The sequence below is a fragment of the Barbus barbus genome (assembly GCF_936440315.1).
Source record: "Barbus barbus genome assembly, chromosome: 1".
NCBI classification, from domain to species: domain Eukaryota; kingdom Metazoa; phylum Chordata; class Actinopteri; order Cypriniformes; family Cyprinidae; genus Barbus; species Barbus barbus.
Window position 1 is genome coordinate 31,852,800 of NC_136729.1, and position 23,822 is coordinate 31,876,621.

Here is a 23,822-nt window from a genome sequence, read left to right on the forward strand (position 1 = left end):
GAAAAAAATGTTTTGTTTCTTCCAATAGATGTTTTCTCCACCCGTAAACAGTGGGAAAAACAGGCCAACCACTCTTGGAAGCAGCAAGTTCACCACATCAGGTAGGACTTCCTGTGGAAATCCTTTAATGAAAGATTGTCTTCTCCTCACACTGTCCAGTCACCTCCTCTTGATTCTCAATGAAGTCTTGTTGCTGTTGATTATAGTCATGAATTCCATCTCAAGTTGTTTTTGATTTTGGTTTTTGTCTTGATTAATAAGGAGTGTGTAGAGAAGGGTTGAGTAATGCCAGTAATGGCCTTTGAAATCAGATACATCTGCTGTTTTAATTACACTGAAATGAAAGGCACCACTGTTGTCAACTTGTTAGGGCTGGTAGTTAAATTTTTTACATACATACATACATGCATACATCATTGCTTTTCTTAGATTTGACATTAAAGTTGTACTTTGATAGAGTTCCTGTTTATATATGAATCCTGTCATAGGTTACTACACGTTGCTGTAAAAATCATCCATTGCCTAATGTGCCTTAGGAGGAAACAATCAAGCATTATTCTATCTCAATGCTTGTTTTATGTAAAGCAACAAAACAGAGCCCTTGTTACACTCATCTGCTATCTAGAGGACACTTTTAGTGGATTACTGAATAGCAGCAGAGCCGAGACGCTTTTGTAAACCTTTTCAGAATGTTTTGTAAAATAACCTGACTTTATTGGCTCACATCAGCCAGAATTTAACAATAATAAATGAAAAGTTTACGCACGTGATCTTGTAATCAGTCTTTGGCTTTGATTTGCTGTGTGATAAATGTGATAAATACATCTCTTGTTTGTTTGTTGCTCCTCACACAACTTACTCAAAACCGCAGTGTTTGGAAATGCTGTGTGGCGTTATTTCAAGCACCGGCAGAGATTTGTGTGTGCGGAGCATCAAGATAGTAGAGAGAAGCCATTTTGCTGTATCCATCCATACTAGATAATTCAATATAGCTTGGCATTGCTGATTATCAGGTGACCTAGATCAGGTGAAATATCCGATTCCTAAACTAGACCAGCAGGAGCAGAGTCCTGTTTTAGAATAAAGAATTTAAAATAGTGCCGTCAAATGATTAATCGCATACAAAATAACAGTTTTTGTTTGCATAATATATGTGTGTGTTTTTTATATATGTGTTAATATATGTGTGTGTGTGTGTGTGTATGTGTATTTATTATGTATATATAAACACACACACACATTACAGAATATCTTTTGAAAATATTTACATGTATTACATGTCTGTATTTAATATAATTTATATTTATAAACATAACCTATTTTTCTGAAATATATACATGCATATGTGTGTATTTATATGTACATAATAAATATACACAGCACACATACATATATTATGTAAACTAAAACTTTTATTTTGGATTCGATTAATCGCGATTAATCGTTTGACAGCACTAATTTAAAGTAATATTCCAAGTTCATTACAGCATTTGTGGCATAATGTTGATTAGCACAAATATTTATTTAACTTGTCTCTCCTTTTCTTAAAAAAAAAAAAAGCTGGTTTACAGTGAGGCATTTGCAATGGAAGTGAATGGGGCCATTTTGAAAGTGTTAAAATATTCACCGTTTTAATAGCATAGAAACAAATTGTGAACAATATGTGTTAACATGATTTTAGTATCACTTACTAACCATTTCTGTCCAATTTTAAAACGTTGTTGCCATGACAACACAACTAAAACCTTAAACGACCATAAAAATGATTAAAACAACTTTACAGCTCAAATAATACACAAGTTTTAACAGAAGAATCCTCAAAAAAATCTTCCATTGTCAGTGCCGCAGTATAATCTTGATGTTTGCTTTCTTAGACAACAATGAAAATAACTTGACTTGACTTTTTTTATTTATTTATTTATTTTTTTAATGGAAATCAACTTGGTACTCCAAATGATGTTGATTAAGCAAAACTTGTATTGAACCTGCAATATTCCCTTAAAATCTCCATATGTGTATTAGGAGGTTTTGATGGTGGAAATGTGCGCTAAGGGTTTGGTCATGTTTCTCGCTAATCTGTCAGACCTTTGTAAAGAGCAGTCCTTGTGTGATACTGCTATGAATGCTGTGATATGCCCTCTGTTTCATCCACAGCTCGGCGAGGCATGTATCACCTGTCTGATAACAAAATTCTCTTTTGTTGTCTCTAACACTGTTATTTCTCATGTCACCTCACTTGTGTTATACAGGCATGAGGTATTGTGCAAAGATAAATGTCCTTTGCTTTTTCTAGAAAAAAAGCTGTTGAAACAGACCCACCAAGAAGCATTTAAAACAATAGTGGAATAGTGCCATCTGAGGATATTTCTGCAAACACAACTCTTCCTGTTAGACCCCACCTAGTGCCTCTTCATGTGAGGCAACAGTTCAATTAATTGCATGTCAGATCAGGTCATAAATTTAACGAAAGTGTCACAAATGCATGCACTACTGTTCAAAAGTTTGGGGTCAGTAAGTTTAAAAAAAAAAAATACTTTTATTCTGTTTATTTTCATTAGATTGATCAAGAGTGACAATAAAGACATTTATACTCTTACAAATAATTTCTGTTTCAAATGAATGTTGTTCTTTTGAACTATTTCCTGGGAAAAAAATTGTCACGTTTTCCACAAAAATGTTGAGCAGCACAACTGTTGTCAACATTAGTGATAATAGGAAATGTTTGAGCAGCAAAATCAAAATTAAGTTTTGCGCTCACAGGAATAAATTACATTTTAAAATATGTTATATTTGAAATATTATTTTTGATCAAATGTTACGCTTGGTGAGTAATAAGAGACTTCTTTCAAAAACATTTTAAAATTTGACCAATTCCAAATTTTGGAACTGTAGTATATGTATTATGTCACCAAATTGAAATATGTACATTCCTTTATGAAGTCTGAATTCTGGATTTATTTATTTATATTTTAGATTCCCTGATTCTTTTTTTATTTCTTGCTTTGTCAACAAAGCTGTCTGTAGTGTGGCTTCGCTCTGAGCTTTTGAACTTGTACCTGAAGCCATCCTCAGAGAGTGAGCTGCGAGTAAACCTCAGACATCACCGTCCTTATTGTCTGTGGATTAGAAAAAGGCTTTATCGAATGATTAATAATTAATGAGAGGGGAAGAATCTGTATGATTAGTATTCAGAGTTTTATATCCTCTCTGTATAAAGTCTCTGAACTCCGAAAAAGCCTCAAATATTAAGATAATTTCAAGCAAGGAAAATAAAACTGCCCTGCTGTATAATGAAGATATTAAAGGTGACAAAACCTCACTTGAGCACAGCTTATCATCAAAGGCTTCTCAGCGGATTTGTGAGTTTTGTTTAAAACAATGACGGAGTCACTCCCATTTAAGCATGCGTTTGTTTCAGAATGGATTATTATTTCAAAACCGCTCCACATCTATAACCACCAAAACTGGCTCTCTGTAGTTTTGAGTAAAGAAACGAACCTGTTATGTTTCTGAACTCCGGAAGCCATTGTCTCCTGAGACTCCCTCAGCCAGCTTCTGTTTCTGATGTTTCTGTATTCATATCTCTTTTTTTTATTATTATTTATTTTAATCCACCCTTGCTTTTTGAGAAACATTCAGTCTTAAAACCAAGCTTGCTAGATTCAACTTGCAGAGTTTTACATGATTTTGTACATATTTGTGATTATGATGCAAGTAAAAAAAAAAGAAAAGAAATTATATATGTGGGTGTAATCATATTTTATATAAATATACTTTATATATATATATATATATATATATATATATATATATAATATAATTACACACACATATATAACTTGTGGGAAAATATGCTATTATTTTGCAGAAATACGTAATTTTTGTGGTTTTCAAAATAGTCTTTAAAAAGGCTCAGTGTGTTTTAGTGAAGGACCCCTTCTCTGTGGCAGGAGGCTGTTTATTTTTAGCTAACCTGCTGCTTGGTCTGTGAACCATTGGGCCATGTTGCGCATGTGATGCCGTCAGAGCAGTGGCTTCCTCTGGCAGGCTGGTGCCGCCATGGCAGGAAGAATTCTGGGAGGGTTTTTTGGACATCTCATGTATGTATCTCAGGTCACCTTATGGCTTGGTTATGGAAGATCATGCTGTTGCCATAGTGATCAAGGCCCTTTGAAGGCAGGTTACTTGGCACGGCGTCTGCATCTTTCCCAGCATTTCAGCAAATCTCCCCCCAACAGCGGATTTGTTGGCATTTTTGGTGACTGATTTGGATTTTAGAGGGGGAAAAAACAACAACTTTGATGTGAGTTCAAAGAATGGAAATTAATCTAGGGCATATTTAGATTATGGTTATTCTTTCAATATATTTGAGAAAGCTGAGTTTATTCTGGCTGTGATGAATAAATAAGTGTCTTGTGGAGGACAGCTGTGTTTGAAACAAAGAAGAGCTGTTGTAAACTTTCACATCTGTTGTGGAGCAGTCTGCTGGATGTCTCAGGTGTGTCATTGGAAGTTACAACAACAGGAAAATAATGCATGGTATTTCTAGAAGTCGGTTTCTTTTGTGCTTTGTGTCGAGGAAACAATGAGATTTTAGTACGATTTTTAAGTGCCCGCAAGCTTTCCAGTTTATCCAGAAGCAATAGTAAGTTCTGTTAAAAATCCTCTTCGCGAATGCCCCCCCTTGGCGCCGGCCCTGTGCAGAACCCAACTAGTGAGCTCACACTGAACTAAGGTGATTATTGGCTGTGCCCCCCCAAACGAGTTACTGTGCCCCCCCCCCCCCCCCCCCCCCCACTTTCCATCCTCTCCCCTCCTCGCTGAACGCGATCGATTTCGAAAGCGAAAGTACCGATAAAAGAGTGCACATAAGAAAGCAATTGCACGCTTTAGAATCAGAATCAGAATGAGCTTTATTGGCCAGGTATGTTTACACATACAAGGAATTTGTTGTAGTGACAGAAGCTCCACAGTGCAACAGAAAGACAGCAACAGGACAGGACACAGATAATAAAATAATAATATAAATATACTAATTAAATATATTAATATACAAATAGGCAATGTATAAAGCAGCAAAAACACAATATATAATATAGACAACTATGTATGTACAGGTCAAGTATGTGCAAATTAGAAATGAGAAATAAACATAAAATAAGTGAGTGTGGTGAATGGATAATGTATTATAGTTGTGTGTTCCACGTTTATTGTTGAGTGTTCATGAGATGGATTGCCTGAGGGAAGAAACTGTTCTTGTGTCTGGTTGTTCTGGTTCTCAGAGCTCTGTAACGTTGACCAGACGGTAACAGTCCAAAGAGAGAGTGTGCTGGGTGTGAGGGGTCTAGAGTGATTTTACCAGCCCTTTTGCTCACTCTGGATGAGTACAGTTCTTGGAGAGTGGAGAGGGTTGTACCAATGATTCGCTCAGCAGTCCGGACTACTCTCCGTAGTCTTCTGAGGTCAGATTTGGTAGCTGAGCTGAACCAGACAGTTATTGAAGTGCAGAGGATGGATTCAATGATGGCGGAGTAGAACTGTTTCAGCAGCTCATGTGGCAGGTTGAACTTCCTCAGCTGGCTGAATTTACCAAGCTTTACTAACTGCTGTCTGTCTGTCAGGAAGCTGGTGATCCACTGACAGATGGAGGTGGGGACGGAGAGCTGGGTTAGTTTATTCTGAAGGGTTTTCGTGATGATGGTGTTAAAAGCGGAGCTGAAGTCCACAAACAGGATCCTCACATAAGTCCCTGGTCTGTCCAGATGCTGCAGGGTGAAGTGCAGTCCCATATTGACTGCATCATCCACAGACCTGTTTGCTCTGTAGGCAAACTGCAGGGGGTCCAGTAAGGGTCCAGTGATGTCCTTCAGATAAGCCAAAACCAGTCTTTCAAATGATTTCATGGATACAGACGTTAGGGCCACAGGTCTGTAGTCATTAAGTCCAGTAATTTGGGGTTTCTTTGGGACGGGGATGATGGTGGAGCGTTTGAAGGATGAGGGGACTTTGCACAGCTCCAGTGATCTGTTGAAGATCTGTGTGAAGATGGGGGCCAGCTGATCAGCACAGATTTTTAGGCAGGCTGGTGACACACTGTCTGGGCCTGGTGCTTTCCTTCTTTTGTTCTTCCTGAAGACCTGGCACACATCTTCTTCGCTGATTTGAATTGTAGGTGTGGGGGAGAGGAGGGTTGCTGGAGGTGTTAATGGTTGTGTGGAGAGGTGTTCAGGGCGGGTGTGGGGTGATTTTTCTAAACGACAATAAAACTCATTCAAGTCGTCTGCCAGGTGTTGATTCTCCAGAGTGCTGGGGGATGGTATCTTGTAACTGGTGATATCCTTCATACCTTTCCACGCTGAAGCAGGATCACTGGAAGATAATTTTTTCCTTAGCTTGTCAGAATAATTCCTCTTTGCCACTCTGATCTCCTTTTGCAGTGTGTATTTGGCCTGTTTATACAAGACTTTATCCCCTTTTCTGTAAGCATCTTCTTTGGCCTGACGGAGCTGTCTGAGTTTTGCAGTGAACCATGGTTTGTCATTGTTGTAGATTAGATGAGTCCTGTTAGGATTGCACATATCTTCAAAGAAACTGATATAAGATGTTACAGTCTCTGTGAGCTCGTCCAGATCGATGGCAGCGGCTTCAAAAACAGTCCAATCAGTGAGAGAGAAACAGGCTTGTAGATCCCGCTCTGTTTCATTAGTCCATCTTTTAACAGTTCTTAATACAGGCTTTGCAGATTTAAGTTTCTGCCTGTAGGTCGGAATAAGATGTACCAAACAGTGATCAGAGAGTCTTAAAGCTGCTCGTGGAACCGAGTGATATGCATCCTTTATTGTTGTGTAACAGTGATCCAATATATTACTGTTTCTGGTGGGACATGTGATGTGCTGTCTGTATTTTGGCAGTTCCCGGGAGAGATTTGCTTTATTAAAGTCCCCGAGAATGATTAAAACAGAGTCCGGGTGTTGTTGCGCACTGTCTGTGATCAGATCAGCGAGTTTCCTTAAAGCTGAGCTCACATGCGCTTGCGATGGAATGTAGACACCCACGAGAATGAACGAGCAGAACTCCCGCAGTGAGTAGAACGGCTTGCAGTTAATGAAGAGCGTTTCTAGATCTAAACAGCACATCTTCTTTAACACAGTTACATCTGTACACCACCTCTCATTGATGTAAAAGCACATCCTGCCGCCGCGCGATTTCCCCGTTGATTCTGCGTCCCGATCTGCTCTGATCAGCTGGTAATTAGGCAGATGAATCGCGCTGTCCGGTGTGTCGCCATTTAGCCAGGTTTCCATGAAACACAGAGCAGCAGAGTTAGAAAAATCCTTATTTGTCCAGGAGAGCAGAAGGAGTTCGTCCGTTTTGTTGGGTAGAGAGCGGAGATTCGCCAGATGGATGCTAGGCAACGCCGTTCGAAATCCGTGCTGACGAAGCTTCACGAGCGTGCCGGCTCGCTTTCCCTGCCTTTAGCACGTTTCAACAACTGCACGCGATCACAGATTGCACGCTTCCCACCGGACCCCCCCCCCCACACACACACACACAACGTGATTTGTGCCCCCCCTAGAAATTTAAATGCCCCCCGATGGAGGTGCCCTGGCGCCGGCTCTGGTACTGCACTCTTGCAAAACTTCTGTTATTATCAATTAAGCTTGCTACACTGCATAATCAACCATATATTTCAGTTGTGTTTATACTTTGTTGCCATTGCAAAAAGGGTATAAGTGTCCAGAACTCAGTCAGTGAGCTCATGCAAAATAAAAACGCTGGTTTAGACGGGTATTAGGCACGTTCTGAATAACTTAAATACGTTAAATAGGATTGGCTGTGTTCTCAACAAGTGCTCAAGTTGTAAATAAACACTTTTCACGGGGTACCAAATTGACTTGGCAATACAAGTCCTACAGAAAGGTTGGGAAAGTTACATATTTAAAATGTTAGTACTTACTTGGTGCTGAAGTACCAGTACTTTTGACCACTCTAGTAGTATACAAAGCAAAGCTTGTTTCCTGTTGCCTCAAATTTTATGGAATCATTCAGGGATTATAATGCCTTTCAATGCTTTTCTATAATGCTTCAAAGTGCAACATTTCAAGCCAGCTTAGTTTGGGGATGGGGTACAGAGTTTTTGGAGAAAAACAACTTCCTTGGTATCTATGTATGTGTGTGCTATGCTTTATATATCACAACAGCAGACAGGGAGTTGGAGGGAATGGCTGAAACACGTTTGACTATTTGTGTTTTTCCTGTTTGCAAGTGAGTGGAGAATGCATGTTGACGGTCATGGCTATATCCACCAGAGCTCACGCTAATGTCACCGCTCTAGAAGCCATTGAGCTGACGGTGAGAGTCTTAGTAGAAGATGTCTTTATCCGCACCCTTCGTTTCTTCGTTCTTCATCTTTGACAGTTGCAGCAAACTCATAATAGCCTATTTGTGTCGTTAGTAAATTAAAAGGCTTGCATTTCAACAACTGTTATAGTCAGCAAGAGGCCAGGTTGTGAAATTCTGAACTGCTGTTTATTTGGGCAGTGATGAGTAACTGTGAAAGGGGGTTTTGATATTGAGGGGGAAATCCCTGGAGTTATTAATCTCCATCAGAGCTGAAGGCGTGTGGGCGGAGCCACATCATCCTTTCTTTATGAGAGATCAACTTTCCATCACATTCCAATTTCATTACATATCTGACCCAAGTCCTACTGTATGTGGAAACAAGATTAGGGCACTGCGAGCTTAAACCGTACCTCAGAATTCAATTTTAAAGTAATCGCCCAGGACTCACAGAGGCACCTGAAATATTTTGCAGGTGCATCCATAATGTCTCCCTACATGCCCATCAGTACTAATCAAAACAGCACTTATTTCAGAATCGTGATGCTGAATTATTACACTCAGAATAGTTTTGTTTCTTTTCATTATTTGTCACACTTTCACTTATAGAGTCTACATCTAGTATACTCTATGCCAGTGCTTTCCAAACCTGTCCTGGAGGACCCCCTGGCCTGCACATTTTGTATGGCTGTATCCGAAATCGCCCCCTATACCCTCATTCACTATTCCCTACATTAGTCCACTCATACAGTTCACTTGAAGGAGTGAATGAAAACGAGTGAGTGAATTAGGACACTTAGTGCACCGGAAGGACTGCCGCTTTTACATAGTTTGCTTGCTGTTAAATAATCATTTGAAACGGCAGTAGTAAGATTGAAGGATTTATCTTGAACTCTGTCACTGAAATTATTTATAAACCCTAATAGTCAATTTACAATAAATTTTGTCCCTTTGTTGTATTATGCTTCTAAAATGAATGAATGGATGATTCAGCTGCGGGCGCCATCTTCTGGTGAGACGCGGGAATTGACTCGGCGCGCGACTCTGGCAGTGCATTCTGGGGATTCTCTAGCCGTTGAGGCTGTGTCCAAATTCAGGGTCTGCATCCTCTTTAGGATCCTTCCTACCCGGTTGAAGGAGGAGGGATCCTCCGACGTCCGCAAAACCCGGAAGTCGGTGTTTGTGAATTTGGACAGCCTACCCTTCTTTCAGTTACCCGTTGCTCATATCCTGTCGCCTAGCAACCGTGACAGCGCCAAGCAAGAAGCGGGAAAATGGACAAACAAAGAGTTATTCTCCTCATTTTAATTCTTTTGGAAGAAATAAAGCAATTAAATAAATTAAATACTTTCTTTGCTCGTTGTCGGAGAGTTTTTTATATCAGACTACAAGACAGTCACATCCAGGTAAGCCATTATAGCCTATTTTTATTTGTTTTTAAGTATTCTACTAATTTCTCCTACAAATTCATTGAGCCAAAGCATAAACTTGAGCTTGTTTTGTCAGAGAAACTCCTCTCCCACTCCGCTACCGCTCGCTTCGTCCGCCATTACGCTCTGCCGAAAAGAATTATGGGATAGGTAGGACGGGAAAGGATCCACCACACCCATCCTTCCAATTCGGGGAAAAGGAGGACGTATTTGTGGGCCGCATTTGAAGGATCCTACGAATTTGGACAGCCTTCGTCGCGGCGCTGTGACGTAACATCCTTCAAATGAGTACTCCGAAGGATGCAGACCCTGAATTTGGACACAGCCTGAGTGTACATCGGTTGTACACTCGTTTTCGCAGTGCATTGTGGGATTGAATGAGTTCACTCGAGAACGTCCACTATGGTTTCGAACACCACTTAAAATGGCCTTCCCCTCAACTAGTGCACTATTTGAGGGTATAGGGGATTTCGGATACAGCCTGTGTCTCCCTAATCAGACACACCCAATTTAGGTCTTGCAGTCTCTACTAATGAGTTGATGAGTGGAATCAGGTGTGTTAGATAAGGGAGACATAAAAGATGCAGGGCAGGGAAGCACTGCTCTATGCTATATTAAAATTTTTGTTGAAAATATTTAGACTGTCTTAATTTGCTATAAAATAATTGAAATGTACTTTGTTTTGGATAAATGTAAATAGAAAATTTAAATCGATCTGAATAACTATATGTAACAACCATAACAAATAATACGGAGTACACAATGAGTTAAGGTAACCTTTTTTTTATAATTTAAAAAACAAACAAACAATTTTCATTACTAATGTGAAATTATTTCATTTGAATCCACATAGGCCTATTTTGAGGATAACAGACTAACAGAGGTCCCATTATATTAATCCTGTGCAAAAACACAAACATCACTTAATTTCAACATTTAATCTCCTGAAAAAGTCCATAGCAAAGCATGCTGGAAAAGCATGTTTTCGTCTCTTTTTCACATGTACATTAAAGGAAGACTCCACTTTTTTTGAAAATAGGCTCAGGCTCCTATTTATAGTAGTGCAGCAGGCGCAATGATATTACGCAGCGCCTGAAAGTAGTCTCCAGCTATGTCATAACTAGTTACCTAGCTGGGGACTACTTTCAGGCGCTGCGTAATATCATTGTGCCTGCTGCACCCATTGTACGGCAGAAAGGTTCCTTGATTATTACGCCAGAATGAGAGTATAGTTCCTAGACATATCGGCCTAGAAAATCGCAACTTTTAATTTTTCGGCAGTCTTAGCACACGATGTAACTACAGAAGAGTCAAGTTTTAAATAGGAAAACTATCTAAACTCTTTGGTCATTTTTGAGCGAGATGCTGATGGTCTAAACCAATTCAATGATCTATGCTAAACTAAGCTAAAAGTGCTACCGCCAGACCCGGAGATCAGCTGAATGGATCAAAAACGGTAAAACTCAACTGTTTAAATCTAGGGGAGTTGTAAAATGAGCCTATTTTCAAAAAAGTGGAGTGTTCCTTTTAATTGTGTCCCACTTCAATTTCTTCGGTTGTTGTTAAAGATGAAGAATATCCATATGGAATGAGTAATAATTGTAGTTCTTAAAATTGACCGGTATAATTTCTCTTTTCCAAAATATTTAGATGAAATGTAACAAAACTATTAAGTATATCTTAAAAATGTAATTTGCTAGTCAATTGCTAATTTTTTGTAATGAAATAAACTTAAATATTAGATGTAAATATTAGACAGAATTAACTGTTGTGTGTTTTGGTGTTTATTTTGGCATGTATACAGCAGTATAGATTTTTAGTATTGTATTATTTAAAAAGCCACTGAATTACTTTTTAAAGTGTACGCTCATGTGTGTTCTTTTAAATTTTGTGTGTGTGTGAGAGAGAATCATAATATATCCCAGTTTTTGTTCTTTTAACTCTTGTTCTGAGGGTCATCTTGCTCTGATGCTCCAACAGCCTGTAGACGTTCACACTCCGCCTGGCCCGGTGTGCACCAGCAGGACTGCTTCAGAGAGTGAGCGGACTTCGACGGGGAATAAGAGAGCAGATATTTGGCATGAGTGGGTGCATAATGACCTTTTTGATCTCTCAGTGTCCCTGTGGTTTTCTGAGCTCTCCGAGGAGATGGCACAGTGCTGAGTGTATGAACTGGCCCATTTGGTCCACTCAGCATGATCCACAGGGATTGAAGTTATGTGTCCTCTTTGAAAAAAAAAAAAAAAAAAAAAATCCTTATTAAAAATGAGAAAGTATCAGATATTTTTTCCATTGAATTTCAGACCCAATAGTTGTGAAGTTTGTGCAGGTAATGCAGGTTCTAGTTCAGCCTGTGAACTGTCAGTTTAAATCTATTCTATTTGTGACCCTGGACCACAAAACCAGTCTTAAGTCACTGGGGTATATTTGTAGCAGTAGCCAAAAATACATTGTATGGGTCAAAATTATCCATTTTTCTTTTATGCCAAAAATCATTAGGCTATTAAGTAAAGATCATGTTCCATGAAGATATTTTGTAAATTTCCAACTGGAAACATATCAAAACTAAATTTTTGATTAGTAATATGGATTGCTAAGAACTTAATTTGGACAAATTTAAAGGTGATTTTCTCAAAATTTAGATTTTTTTGCACCCTCAGATTCCAGATTTTCAAATATCTCGGCCAAATATTGTCCGATCCTAACAAACCATACATCAATGGAAAGCTTATTTATTCAGCTTTCAGGTGATGCATAAATCTCAGTTTGTGGTCCACATTTTAGAATTTTGTGTTAATATTATTATTTATTTTAGGTGTATTTTGTTTGATTTATATATATATATAATTCTTTTTTTTTTTTTACAAAAACAATTAACACATTTTTATTTTAATAAAATTAATAAGAGAAAGTCATAAAGGTTTTTATTTTTGGGTGAACTATACCTTTAAAATGTGCATCATTGCTAGTATTTATTACAGTCCACACCATCATTCAGAAGCCTTTTATGAGCCACTAAAATAATTCACAAGTGTCTTCTGCATCACTGTTGTTCAGAGTGCAAGAGGATTCTGTTGTGTTCAAGGCTACTCCTCATCTTCTCTGTTCATTAAACATTAAACATCACTTCTTCACCCCTCGCATGTTCACTGAAAAACTTTCACCACTTTGAGCGATAAGAGCCGGGTTCGAGCGGTTTGGCCGGGCCCAGCCCTGCTGCGCAGGTGGTGAAGTGGGCCAAAATAAGATGCTCCTTCACACCGACTCTCACTCGGCCAATAAACACCTAGTTCGTCATGTAAAGAGCATAGCACCATTGATGGGGTCACCAATATACACTCCAAACTCACTGCGTGTGATGGGCAGAGTCAGAGAGCGAGTGCCGGGCTGTACGTGACCTGTGCCCTGATACTTCTATCAGGATTTCCATTTTAGATACACAAAACGCTGATGGTGAGAAACATAGTGCTGGTCCTAATCCTCTATAGTAGCCAGCTCAACCGCTTTCTATGTATAGATTTAGTCGCGAACGCATTTGCATTTAACGTGGCTTGGTATTTTTTAGGACTGGAGTCTGAAATGATTTTTTTCCCTCTTCTCTATCCTATTGTGCAAAATACCAATCAAATTGAAGTTCAATCTCTTCTCTTGAAAAAGACTTGAGGATTAGTGTGTACCACTGATTTGTTCCTCGTTTTTAATTTGTCTTTTGAAGGATTTGGAGTAATAAATTAAAGATGATGTACTCCGGCTAAAGCTTTTGCAAAGCTCTCCGATTTGCATTGTGGAGCCTTGCGCTTGTTTGTTACCATGGTAATTACTGTGACGACATTGTTTTCATTTAATGTATGGAAATTGTCACATTTACAAGTCCTAGTGTCAAATTGAATGAACTGTAATAATATTCTGTTTGTGGATTTCTGCTTTAGCCTTATTTCGCTCAGTAGCTCGAAACCGATGCTTTATTCGGCTTCCAGAGCCACGGCTTCCAGTCATAATGATGATAAATGCTCCGTGTGTTCGTGGTTGTCGGGGAAAGATTGTGATAGTGGGCCGAAGCGCTCTTGGCAGCATTGAGACACTTCTCTTTACCTTGCGATTAAGTCTCAGTGTGTTTTCCCCTGCTCAGGGCCAGAGAGAGTTAATCGATAGAAAGCTAGCATGTGTTATGTAGCCCGTGTCATTTTGGCTCGGTTCTCTCAGTGACAGATGGGATCTCTGAGGGCAGCGGTCATAAGCTCCTATTGGCTATCAATCAGTTTATTACATCATTAATATCGCTCTGTCGTTTCCTTTTATTCCTCCTCATGGGCAGATAAGTGTTTTTCTTTATGCCGGAGTACCCTTGACTCTGTTCTGACGTGAAGAAGGATGACCAGGGATGCTGGTTTTCTTGTGGAGGACAGGAGAGGTATGAGGCCGTGCTTCTGGCTTGGCAGTGCTGTCTGTTCGGCTTGGCTGCCGTGAGCTCCCCTGCCCTGCTCCTCCAGCGGACCCCATGAGAGAATGACGTCTGAGTGCCCTTCTGTGACGGCTTACCCTGATCCACGGTGCGAGAATAAGGGGTTTTACTTATTCGCTTTAATTATCGCCATTACTGAGCATATTCCTAAAACCAAGCTAATTGGAAAAATGCATGTATGGGGATGTTTCTGCAAAAGATATTACATCGCTTCTCGCATGTTTTGCAACATTCAAAGTGAAATCAGTGGCACTGAATTTTGACTCCGTTTTAGTCAAATTTAAATCGAATGTATCCAAACGCAGTGCTGATGTATGAGGTGAGCTACTGAGCAAGTTTACTATCCGAAAAGCCATTCGTATGGAGCTGGTTATGTGATTTATGTAGTTTACAAAATTTACACTGTGGTAAAAGTGTTTTGATGTCATAATATATCATTGTGCAAGGAACTGCCCAAAAATAAGTTTTTATTAATTTATAATCTGCTCTCGTAATCATGATTTCTGTTAACACTATTAAAACTTGTTGGTGTTTTACTGCCACTAATTTTAAAGGGATAGTTTAACCAAAAATGAAAATTCTGTCATTAATTACTCACCCTCATGTCCGTCCAAACCTGTAAGACCTTTGTTCATCTTCAGAACACAAATTAAGATGTTTTTGATGAAATCCAAGAGCTTTCTGACCCTGTATAGACAGCAACTATCATAATCAAGGCACAGAAAGGTAGTAAGAACATTGTTAAAATTGTCCATGTGACATCAGTGGTTCAACTGTGATTTTATGAAGCTACGAGAATACGTTTTATGTGCAAAGAAAACAAAAAAAAACTTTAGTTTCAGCTGGAAATATATTCCCTCAGAAACAGCATCCTTTAGGTGTCCAAGTACATGCCTGCATTTGCTGCATTTGTAGAGTATGTTTGCTGGTAATATTCATGTGCTGTTGTTATATATCTATATATAATTATATATCTCTATATAATTTATTCATATTCAAAGTGTCGTTCTTGTATGTGATGGAGAAGAGGCTGAGAGTTGCCAAGGGGAAGGATCGAGTTTGTTTGCTTTTTCTCAGGCCCGGCTGATGAGCGATGCGATATCAGTGTTAGAACAGTCATAAGATAGGGCTCTGATTAAACCCTGCTAATGAGCAGCTCAATAAAAATAAATCTTCCTGATGCAATAAACACTGCCTTGATTGCAAGCACCCGGGGGTGTGACAGCGTAATCCTTTTGTGCACAGCGTGTTAGATGCATCCAGCGCATGCTTGAGAATCAGCAGTAATCATAGGCACGTCTCGTCTGATAAAATAGCACTTTACATATGGTCCTCTGTCTTTCTCACTCTCTGACTCCCTTTTTAAGTGCTGGGAAATACTTTTTTTTTTAAATACCGTTGAAAAGTTTGATGTCAGTAATTGTTACAAAAAAATTTCTATCACAAATATTTGCTTTTCTTTTGAACTTTTTATTTATCAAAAATGCTGAAAAAAAATGTATCATGGTTACCAGAAAAATATTAAGCAGTTTTCAACATTTCACAATATAACTGTTTTTGTTTTTTATATATATATATATATATATATATATATATATATATATATATATATATATATATATATATATATATATATATATATAATGTATACTGTATCAAAAATACAGTAAATCAGAATTGCAAAGATAAACAAAGCTCTTTCTGATTCTGGTATATATATATATTTTTTTAAATGTAACTTATTTTTTTGAAAATCCAGAATATTTTACAAATCAAAGATACTTCTCATTAGATTATTACTATTTTGATAGATGCAAACCAGAAGATTATTTTTAACATCTGCCTCATATTACACTTTATAACACGTGTAAAATAGCTGATACACATACCTGTGACTACAAAACAGTCCTATTGAGGTTCTTTTTGCAAATATTTATAGTAGATTTGAGTAAATGTTGTGCAAAATCTGAGTTTACTTAATTTTAGCAATTATTTGCTTCCATTAAATTGTATTATATACATTGGCCATTGGCCATCATGTTCTCTAAATATTAGTATCAGCATTGCCCATTTAAAAAATGGTTTCAGTCAGCTACAAATACAAAAATCTCAACTGATCGACAGCCCTGGGCTGAAGCATCATAGTTTTGATTTGCTATCAGGCTCCTTTGAGCAGACAGTTTAGTTCAGTTAACGCCACACATTGTCCCATGAAATGCGAGGAGAGGAAGTGGGAGAGATATGCAGTTTAATGTGCACTCTAACACAACTCAATTTAATTATGTGTTAGAGGAAGGGAAATCTCTTGGATTTACTCCGCAAGCCCCACAGCAGTCTGGCCCTTTTTTATGAGGAAGATAAATTTCTCATCTATTTGGCTTGAGAGCCTTAGTTCCTCAGATGAGGCTCAAGGTTGGAGGAAGAAGCACCTTTCCTCCGTTAGCGATTGGGAACATATGGTGCGGGGCGCAGCACAGGAAGGAAGTGTGGAAATTGCAGAGAATGAGAGTTTGGATTAATGCATCTGAACTGGGCATGGCCAGACAAATCCAGCACAACTGTGCTGCCCCGACCCCTTAACGGCCCCTCTGCTGGATGGAATGGAGGGGGAAGGGAGAGATAGGTAAAGGAACATTTAAACCCCTGCCTTTTTTTCAAAGGCACTGCATTATGAGCTGTAGCACTCTTTATTGATAGGAATTTGAGGGGTGGAGTGAAGCGTGCTCAGCGGGCATGCTGGGTAAATGAGGTAGCCCAGCAACGACAGATAGAGTGGCTAACACACAACTAAATATACATATATATATATATATATATATATATATATATATATATATATATATATGTATGTATATAATTTCATTCACACCAAGAAGAGGACTCACAGCCCCTTTTAATATCTAGGATTCTTTAGACAAAAAGGGATCAAGTGCTCCTGAAATATCTGGCTGGTGATCATTTTCCATAGCCTTTCTCTGCTTGGCAAGATCTCAGATATCGTGTACTATCTGGGCTTAAGGGCATGCCAGAATAAGTGCTGGTTGTCGGCACTCGGTGTATGTGACTGGGAATATGCAAACTAATGTAGGCCACAAATGAGCCAGTCCAAATCGGTAATTGGCATTTTGGAGCAAATGAGTAACTGGGGTGTAATTTTCTTCGTACGAGTAACTTTGCTGCTTTCATCCAGTCTAGATCTTAAAGTGTGTAAGTGTTAAAAGGACACCACAGTATTGTAAGTCTTTTATTAAAGGGATAGTTTACCCCAAAATGTAATATTCTGCTTAGGCGTTTACTCATCCTCATGTTGTTCCACGCTCGTATGGCTTTCTTGCTTCAGCTGAGTAACCAATAACATCATGTTCATTTTTGAGTGAGCTGTGGTTTTAAGTGTGACACTCTTGCTTGCTATTATGAAAAGTGTCTGAGTTATAGATGTTGCATTAAAACCTGTGTTTTCTGGAGTGCCCCTGCTGAGTCGCCATTGCCACTACAAAGGAAAACCGTTTGCAGTCAGAATGGTACTTGATTAAATAAAAAAACGGACTACTGAAAAATAATGGCAATAAAACATGTTTTTCCATTGAGTAGTCCTCGCAAACTGCATTTATAAAGCAATAGGGCCAGTGAAGTTTGATTCATAAGCAATTGAGCTGGTTCTTTGTAGTGAATCAAAAACATAGTGCGACTGATCTGAAAGACTCAAATGACTAGTTTGAGAGGGCTAAGAAATCCCTCATTAGAATAAACTCACTGAATCCTATAGAGCAGTTACTGACTCAACATTTGAACTGAACTGTGATTTATCTTTACTTTCAGTGATGTAGAAATGAATCACATCACCTCATTTAATCCGATTTGGTACTCAAGAAACATTTCTTTTTATTATCAATGCTGAAAACAGTTGGGCTTAATATTATTTTAGTGGAAATTGTAATACTTTTAGTCAGGATCCTTGGATTAATAGAAACATCAAAAGAATGGCATTTATATGAAATGTATATATTTTTTGTCTATCTTTTCGGTCAGTTAAATGTGTCCTTGCTGATTAAATGTAGTATTTTTTTTTTAAATATCATACTGACCTCAAACTTTTGGACGTTAGTGTAATAAAACAGTTTATTAATTTTTAAAAAACTGTAAAATGCTCATATGTTAATATACTTCAATCATATATTAAGATTAGCAGTTTTTTAAAGTGGACATATTATATGAAATGTTGATGAAAAGAAGGTATGCTCAGAGACACGCCCCTTCAAATTTAAGGGTGGGGCTATTTTGAGAGTCAAATAGTCTCTCCTTCATGCGTATAACCAGATTGTTGAAAATCTCAAAACGGCTCCTTGTTTGCATGTAGGAAAATGAGGCCTGGCACTTTACAGCCCTCCTCCCGCTTTCACAATGTTTTGAATTTTAATTTCAAGCTGCCGTGACCCATTCTCATGTTGATCTCTCTCTATCTCCTCACAATCATTTAATCTCTATGCCATGAATGTGTCAGTGTGTGTGTGTGAGAGATTTAGTGACACGTTGTGTGCATAGGAGCTGTTGTGTTGGTGTGATTCTTCTTCAGTGTCCTCCATGTGTGACAGACAGTGTGATGTGACTCGCTGCAGTTGGAATCGAGGAGGTCGGTCTAATGAAGACGCTTTTCCAGCCATGACAAAGTCCCTTGTCACTACCGCTGTGCTTCATACCGTCTCTACACAACCAGAATTTCTCTTATGTTGTCAAACTGCAATATATCCTCAAATACAACAGTGTAGGTTTGGTTATTATATACGCTGGTGAGGATGTTTTAAAATTACACAGATTTACATGTGCATAGATAGACAGAAACACCTAATTCTGCAAGATTTTTCACCAGTTTTTTTCAGTAACGCAGGGATTTGAAACACACAGACTGTGAGCAATCTGGCAGTTTTATTTGAGGAAAAATATTAAATTAAAAACATACATAATAAATAAGATCATTAATTCCTGTAGTCATTTAATTTATTACATTAGTATGATATATTCATGTTATGATATTTTTAACTGTAGGCCTATAACTTTATATTGCGTCTGATGTTGCCTTCACATATTAACAGGAAAATGTATTTTTGGAACTAATTTTGACATCAGATTTACCTGGTGGCCCATAACTGTTTAGCTTGGTGGGATTATTAATTTTTCAAAATACAGTTACCCTCATTTGACTATTTCAGTCAAATGAGTGTATATCTGAAAATGTTTTTCTGTGGCTAAATGTATAGGAAAATAGTGTTTCAAAATTTTGATTAAAATGCATCAAATTTAAAAAAAAAATAATACATGTAACAATATAGGGAGTATAAAAAAATCTAATATAATGTAATAGAAGCTAAATATTTTTCAATTATTATTTTAGTTTTTTTCACAGTGTACATGGGATCTTACATATGAAATTTTAGGATGGGGATCCCTTGCATATATTTGGGGTCCATAAATGACTGAAAATTGTTCCATTATAGTTAGTGGTCTAGTTAGCTTCTTCAAAACCTGTTCCATAGAAACCCAGGTCATTTTCCCACACTTTGTTGGAGTTGCTCATGGTGGTAATCACATCATGGACATATTAATACATTACAGTTAATTAAATGCTCGGTTGTTTCCAAGTCTAGTCTGTTTGTAAGGTACTGTATGATGCAATAAAAACTGATTCAAGTAGTTTGACAGTGGTTTCTCTTTTTCTAGTCAGTTTAGTTTGAATAATATTCCCAAATTTCAAATATAGCCTAAATTTGATTTAAAGGCCTCTGTTGAATGAAATGAGTGTATTCCCCATTCTCCTTTTTGTTTTACTGCTAAATATTTAAAATATTTACATTTAAAGCAGCATAAAGTCAGTTCTGTGCTGTATTCACTTGGTGTAACCAGGTGCCAGATTTCTGATCCAATTGTTGTCTAGCTGAACTTCCACAATACAAATAGGATGGTGGATATTTATCTCTTCCGTTCACAGCCGAATCTAGACGGTTTTGGAGTTGTATCAAGCTTTGAGGTTTTATAATAGTTTTCTTTTCTTCCTAGTCATTTTCAAGCCTCCTCCTCTAGCTGTGGCACCCATCGGTCAGTCTTATCATGTTATTTCAGATGAGTAAGTGTAGTTCTGTTGTATGGCATCAGCCTCTCTAATGAGAGCTGAGCGGTCATCTCTCTCTCTCTCTCCAGAGTAAAGGGATTTCATCGCCCCTCTTGATGAGGCCAGAGAGGGAAGCAGTACCTCTCCAGCAGCCTGCTCTCACATAATTTATCCGCTCTGCGCTTCCTCCCCACGGCTCTGTATTGATCGCAGCTTCGCCGTTGAACCCTGATGCAGTGGCCGTCTGGCCTGTGAGGGGAATGTTTGGTTTCCGTGGCAATTTGGCAAGCAACAAATTACACCGAACGACTCAGACCTTGGGTTTTTTGATGTCACGTCTGGGGCGCTTGTTTTCGCAGCAGTGGCAGGCAACGGTCAATTGAAGTAATGAATGCGTTTCTTTTTTTCGCCACCGTGTTGCCAGAGCACATAAGTGAGCCACTTGCTTCAGGAACAATTGGTACATTGCCCTTGTTTCTGCCCCCCTCACCGTGTGTCTGTTGTGGAGGGGTGTGGACACCTGTTCGACAATTAAACTCCAGAAGAGTGCCAGACCGTGCCAAGAGAAATATTTTCCTCTTAGTCAAGGTAGCGTTCATGTGTGCTGCATTTGATTTGATGGGCGATCAGTTCAGTTCACTGTTAGGTGTGTTCATGAGTTGGTCAAGATTTGCATGTTGTTCGCTACGTTTAGTGCATTTTTGTGGATGCTGTTGATATGACATACAGGCATCTTAACGTGACATTCAATAATTATTTACATGTGAGTTAATGACATGAGGTTATTTTTTTGTCTGCATCTGCTAGTTTCTGAAATTCATGAAAAATGTGATTTGCAGTAAAAAAAAAATTCTATTGTATTTTTGGCACAATAAAATCAAATGTGTGACACAATTCTTAGGGAAAAAGTATACTGTACATTTTTTTTTTTACTTTAAAATGTCACATTTAATTCAATGTGTGACAATTCTTTGTAATTAAATGTGAAATTTTCTAGAAATTTCTAAGAGACTTTTTTCCTGCATCAATTTTTTTTTTCATTGTAGTTTGGCATAATGTTCTATTGTTGTTTTTTATCATTAATGCTTATTTGTTATAGAACCATTTATACATGTGTGTGTATAGGAGAGGATGTATTCTACATGTCTGTTCATGCTCATTGCAAATGCTTAAGATTTAGTCTCTGTTTGGTTTTAAAATCCCTGCACGTGTTTGTATAACTTTAGCCTACTGGAAATGCCAGCACTCGTCTTCCCAACTGTATATCCACTATGACTTTTTGTCCCAATGCAAAACCGCTCAGTCGGCTAGTCTTTTTGGTATTAATGCCGCCATACCCAGTAATTCCATGAAAGCAAATTAGAGAAAAAGTCTTGATTAGTCTGGAAATGCAGAAGTAAAACAATGTTAAAGAAGAATCTCTCACGGTTGCCAGACACTAAAACAGGAAAGACAAAGATTTGCTCACAAGGCAGAGCCTGTGCCAAGTTAAATCCATATTTAAATCCTTCTCTGGACGGGAGCTGCATGTAAATGAATGCTCTTTGGCATCGTGCTCGAGAATCCACAGCAGTTAGGTTGGGAAGGATATGCGTGCATAATTTGCATTTATTTTGGAGCTAATTTTCATAATTAAGCATAAAAAATTATGCCTCAGAAATAATTATAAAGATGAGCTATATGATACATGTATAGCTGCCGATGCTGGGGGAAAGTGAGCTGAGGGTCTATCAAAGGCGTGCTTGGAGTTTGATTATTCTTGTGCAATTAGAGCATACCCTGCTGAAAAATCCAGATGAAACTGGATCTCATGGTGGCTTCTAGAAGACTCTACCATCAAAAAAGTAGTTGTTTAGTGAACGTAGATAAGTTACGGAAAACTATTCCGCGTAATTAGTTTAGATCAATAAAACAAAACTAAAACAAGTTCATTGAAACAAACAATGTTTTGCTAAACCAGCTTAAAGGTACCCTATGTAACTTTTGGCACTATAGCGTTAATAAACAGAGTTGCATGCATCTAGTGGAAGACGCTTAGTCACACAGGTAGGCCACTCCACAGCTGTTGTTGTCTTGCCAGTCAGAATATCAACCCTTATTATAGGCATATTATAGTGATTCGGAAAAAAAAAAAGTGGTTTGTAAGATGGATTCATGATGTACTCTCTTGATTATATAAATTTTGTCCACTTTGAACAAAAAAAGTAGTGCAACTTTAATAGATTTAAGTTCTTGTGTTCGATAATAGTGATAGCATGTTGGCACGCTAAAGATTATTATTAATATTCCTATATGTAACATCACATGAGAGAATCAGAAGAGACTGGTGTCGGTTCTGGCATTAGTACAGTTATTGCTCTTTGACACACATCAGTCTGGTAGCCTACGCTTTACTCTTTAGAATAATGGTAACCACAAAATTCAGAAACATCCATCATAACTGAACATGAAACAATAACAAATCTCTTTTTACTGAAAAACATATAACATTATACTTAATTTCTACATTTAATACACATAATGCAGTCCCATTCAAAGCATGCTGGGAATTAAATCTGCTGCCCAGTTTATGTCAACAAAAGTGATTTATATACACCCCTAAAAAAATAAAAATAAATAATGTAAATTTTTGCAAATGATGTAATATTTTTTATATTAATCATTAAATTAATTTGTAGTGCTTCAGCTCATTTTAAAACAAGCAACAGCAATTTGTGTCTGTGTCTGTCTGTTTGTCTGTGTCTGATTTGGCTGTTTTGACCTGCTAGACAATTTTGGTCAAGCTGGTAAAAAGGACAATTCACCAAAAAAATTATATTTTGTCATTTACTTACCCTTCTGTCTTTCTAAATATGTATTATTTTTTTGCACTTGTGAAACACAATTTGACTGTAATTTGTCCATTCAGTTAAAGTCAATGAGTGTCAGTGTTATTTTTAATCCCTTTGATTTTCATCATATGGACAAAAAGTGTTTTTATTTTTTGTAATAAATAAATGTTGATTGAAGTTTCATTTTGGGTAAACTATCCCTTTAAAGCCTGTTAGACCCCCTTGTATCATCAACAATCCAGCTACCATAAGATAACTTGTCAAACTTAAACAGGTATAACTTGACAGTTTGATTAACCAGCATGTCATTTATCACTAATGTCATGCTCAATAGATAGCAGACACATTTTTACATGTTTGTGGAAAATTGGCCTTCTGGAAATTGTGCTAAGGAAATCATACTGTATGTTCAGCGAGAGGACCGGGGATTGTGAGTCAGTGAGTGTATTGGTTGTGTGAACTGCTGTGAATTGGCTGCCGGCTCTGCAGCAGTAATGTTTCACACTAGGCGAGTGGGAAGAGTGTATGTTTTATAAACCTCTCACACATGGATTGTAGGGCAGACTATTGGTATAAAAGTGATGAATGGCCGTTAAGAGAAGCTATATAGGCAGGTGAAGCTCAGCACCGCAAGTAAAAGAGCAGTTGTAAATTAG

General features: G+C 38.0%; 1 protein-coding gene across 5 annotated transcripts in view; it reads left to right on the forward strand.

The window, feature by feature from the left end:
- Nucleotides 1-23,822, forward strand: part of LOC306870960 (transcription factor 12) — a 110,901-nt gene that overhangs the window by 1,485 nt on the left and 85,594 nt on the right. For all 5 annotated transcript variants that reach the window (XM_079418574.1, XM_079418576.1, XM_079418578.1 and 2 more), the window contains one exon: nucleotides 29-101. In XM_079418574.1, the coding sequence (XP_079274700.1) occupies nucleotides 29-101 (73 nt within the window). The remainder of the gene's footprint in view (nucleotides 1-28; nucleotides 102-23,822) is intronic.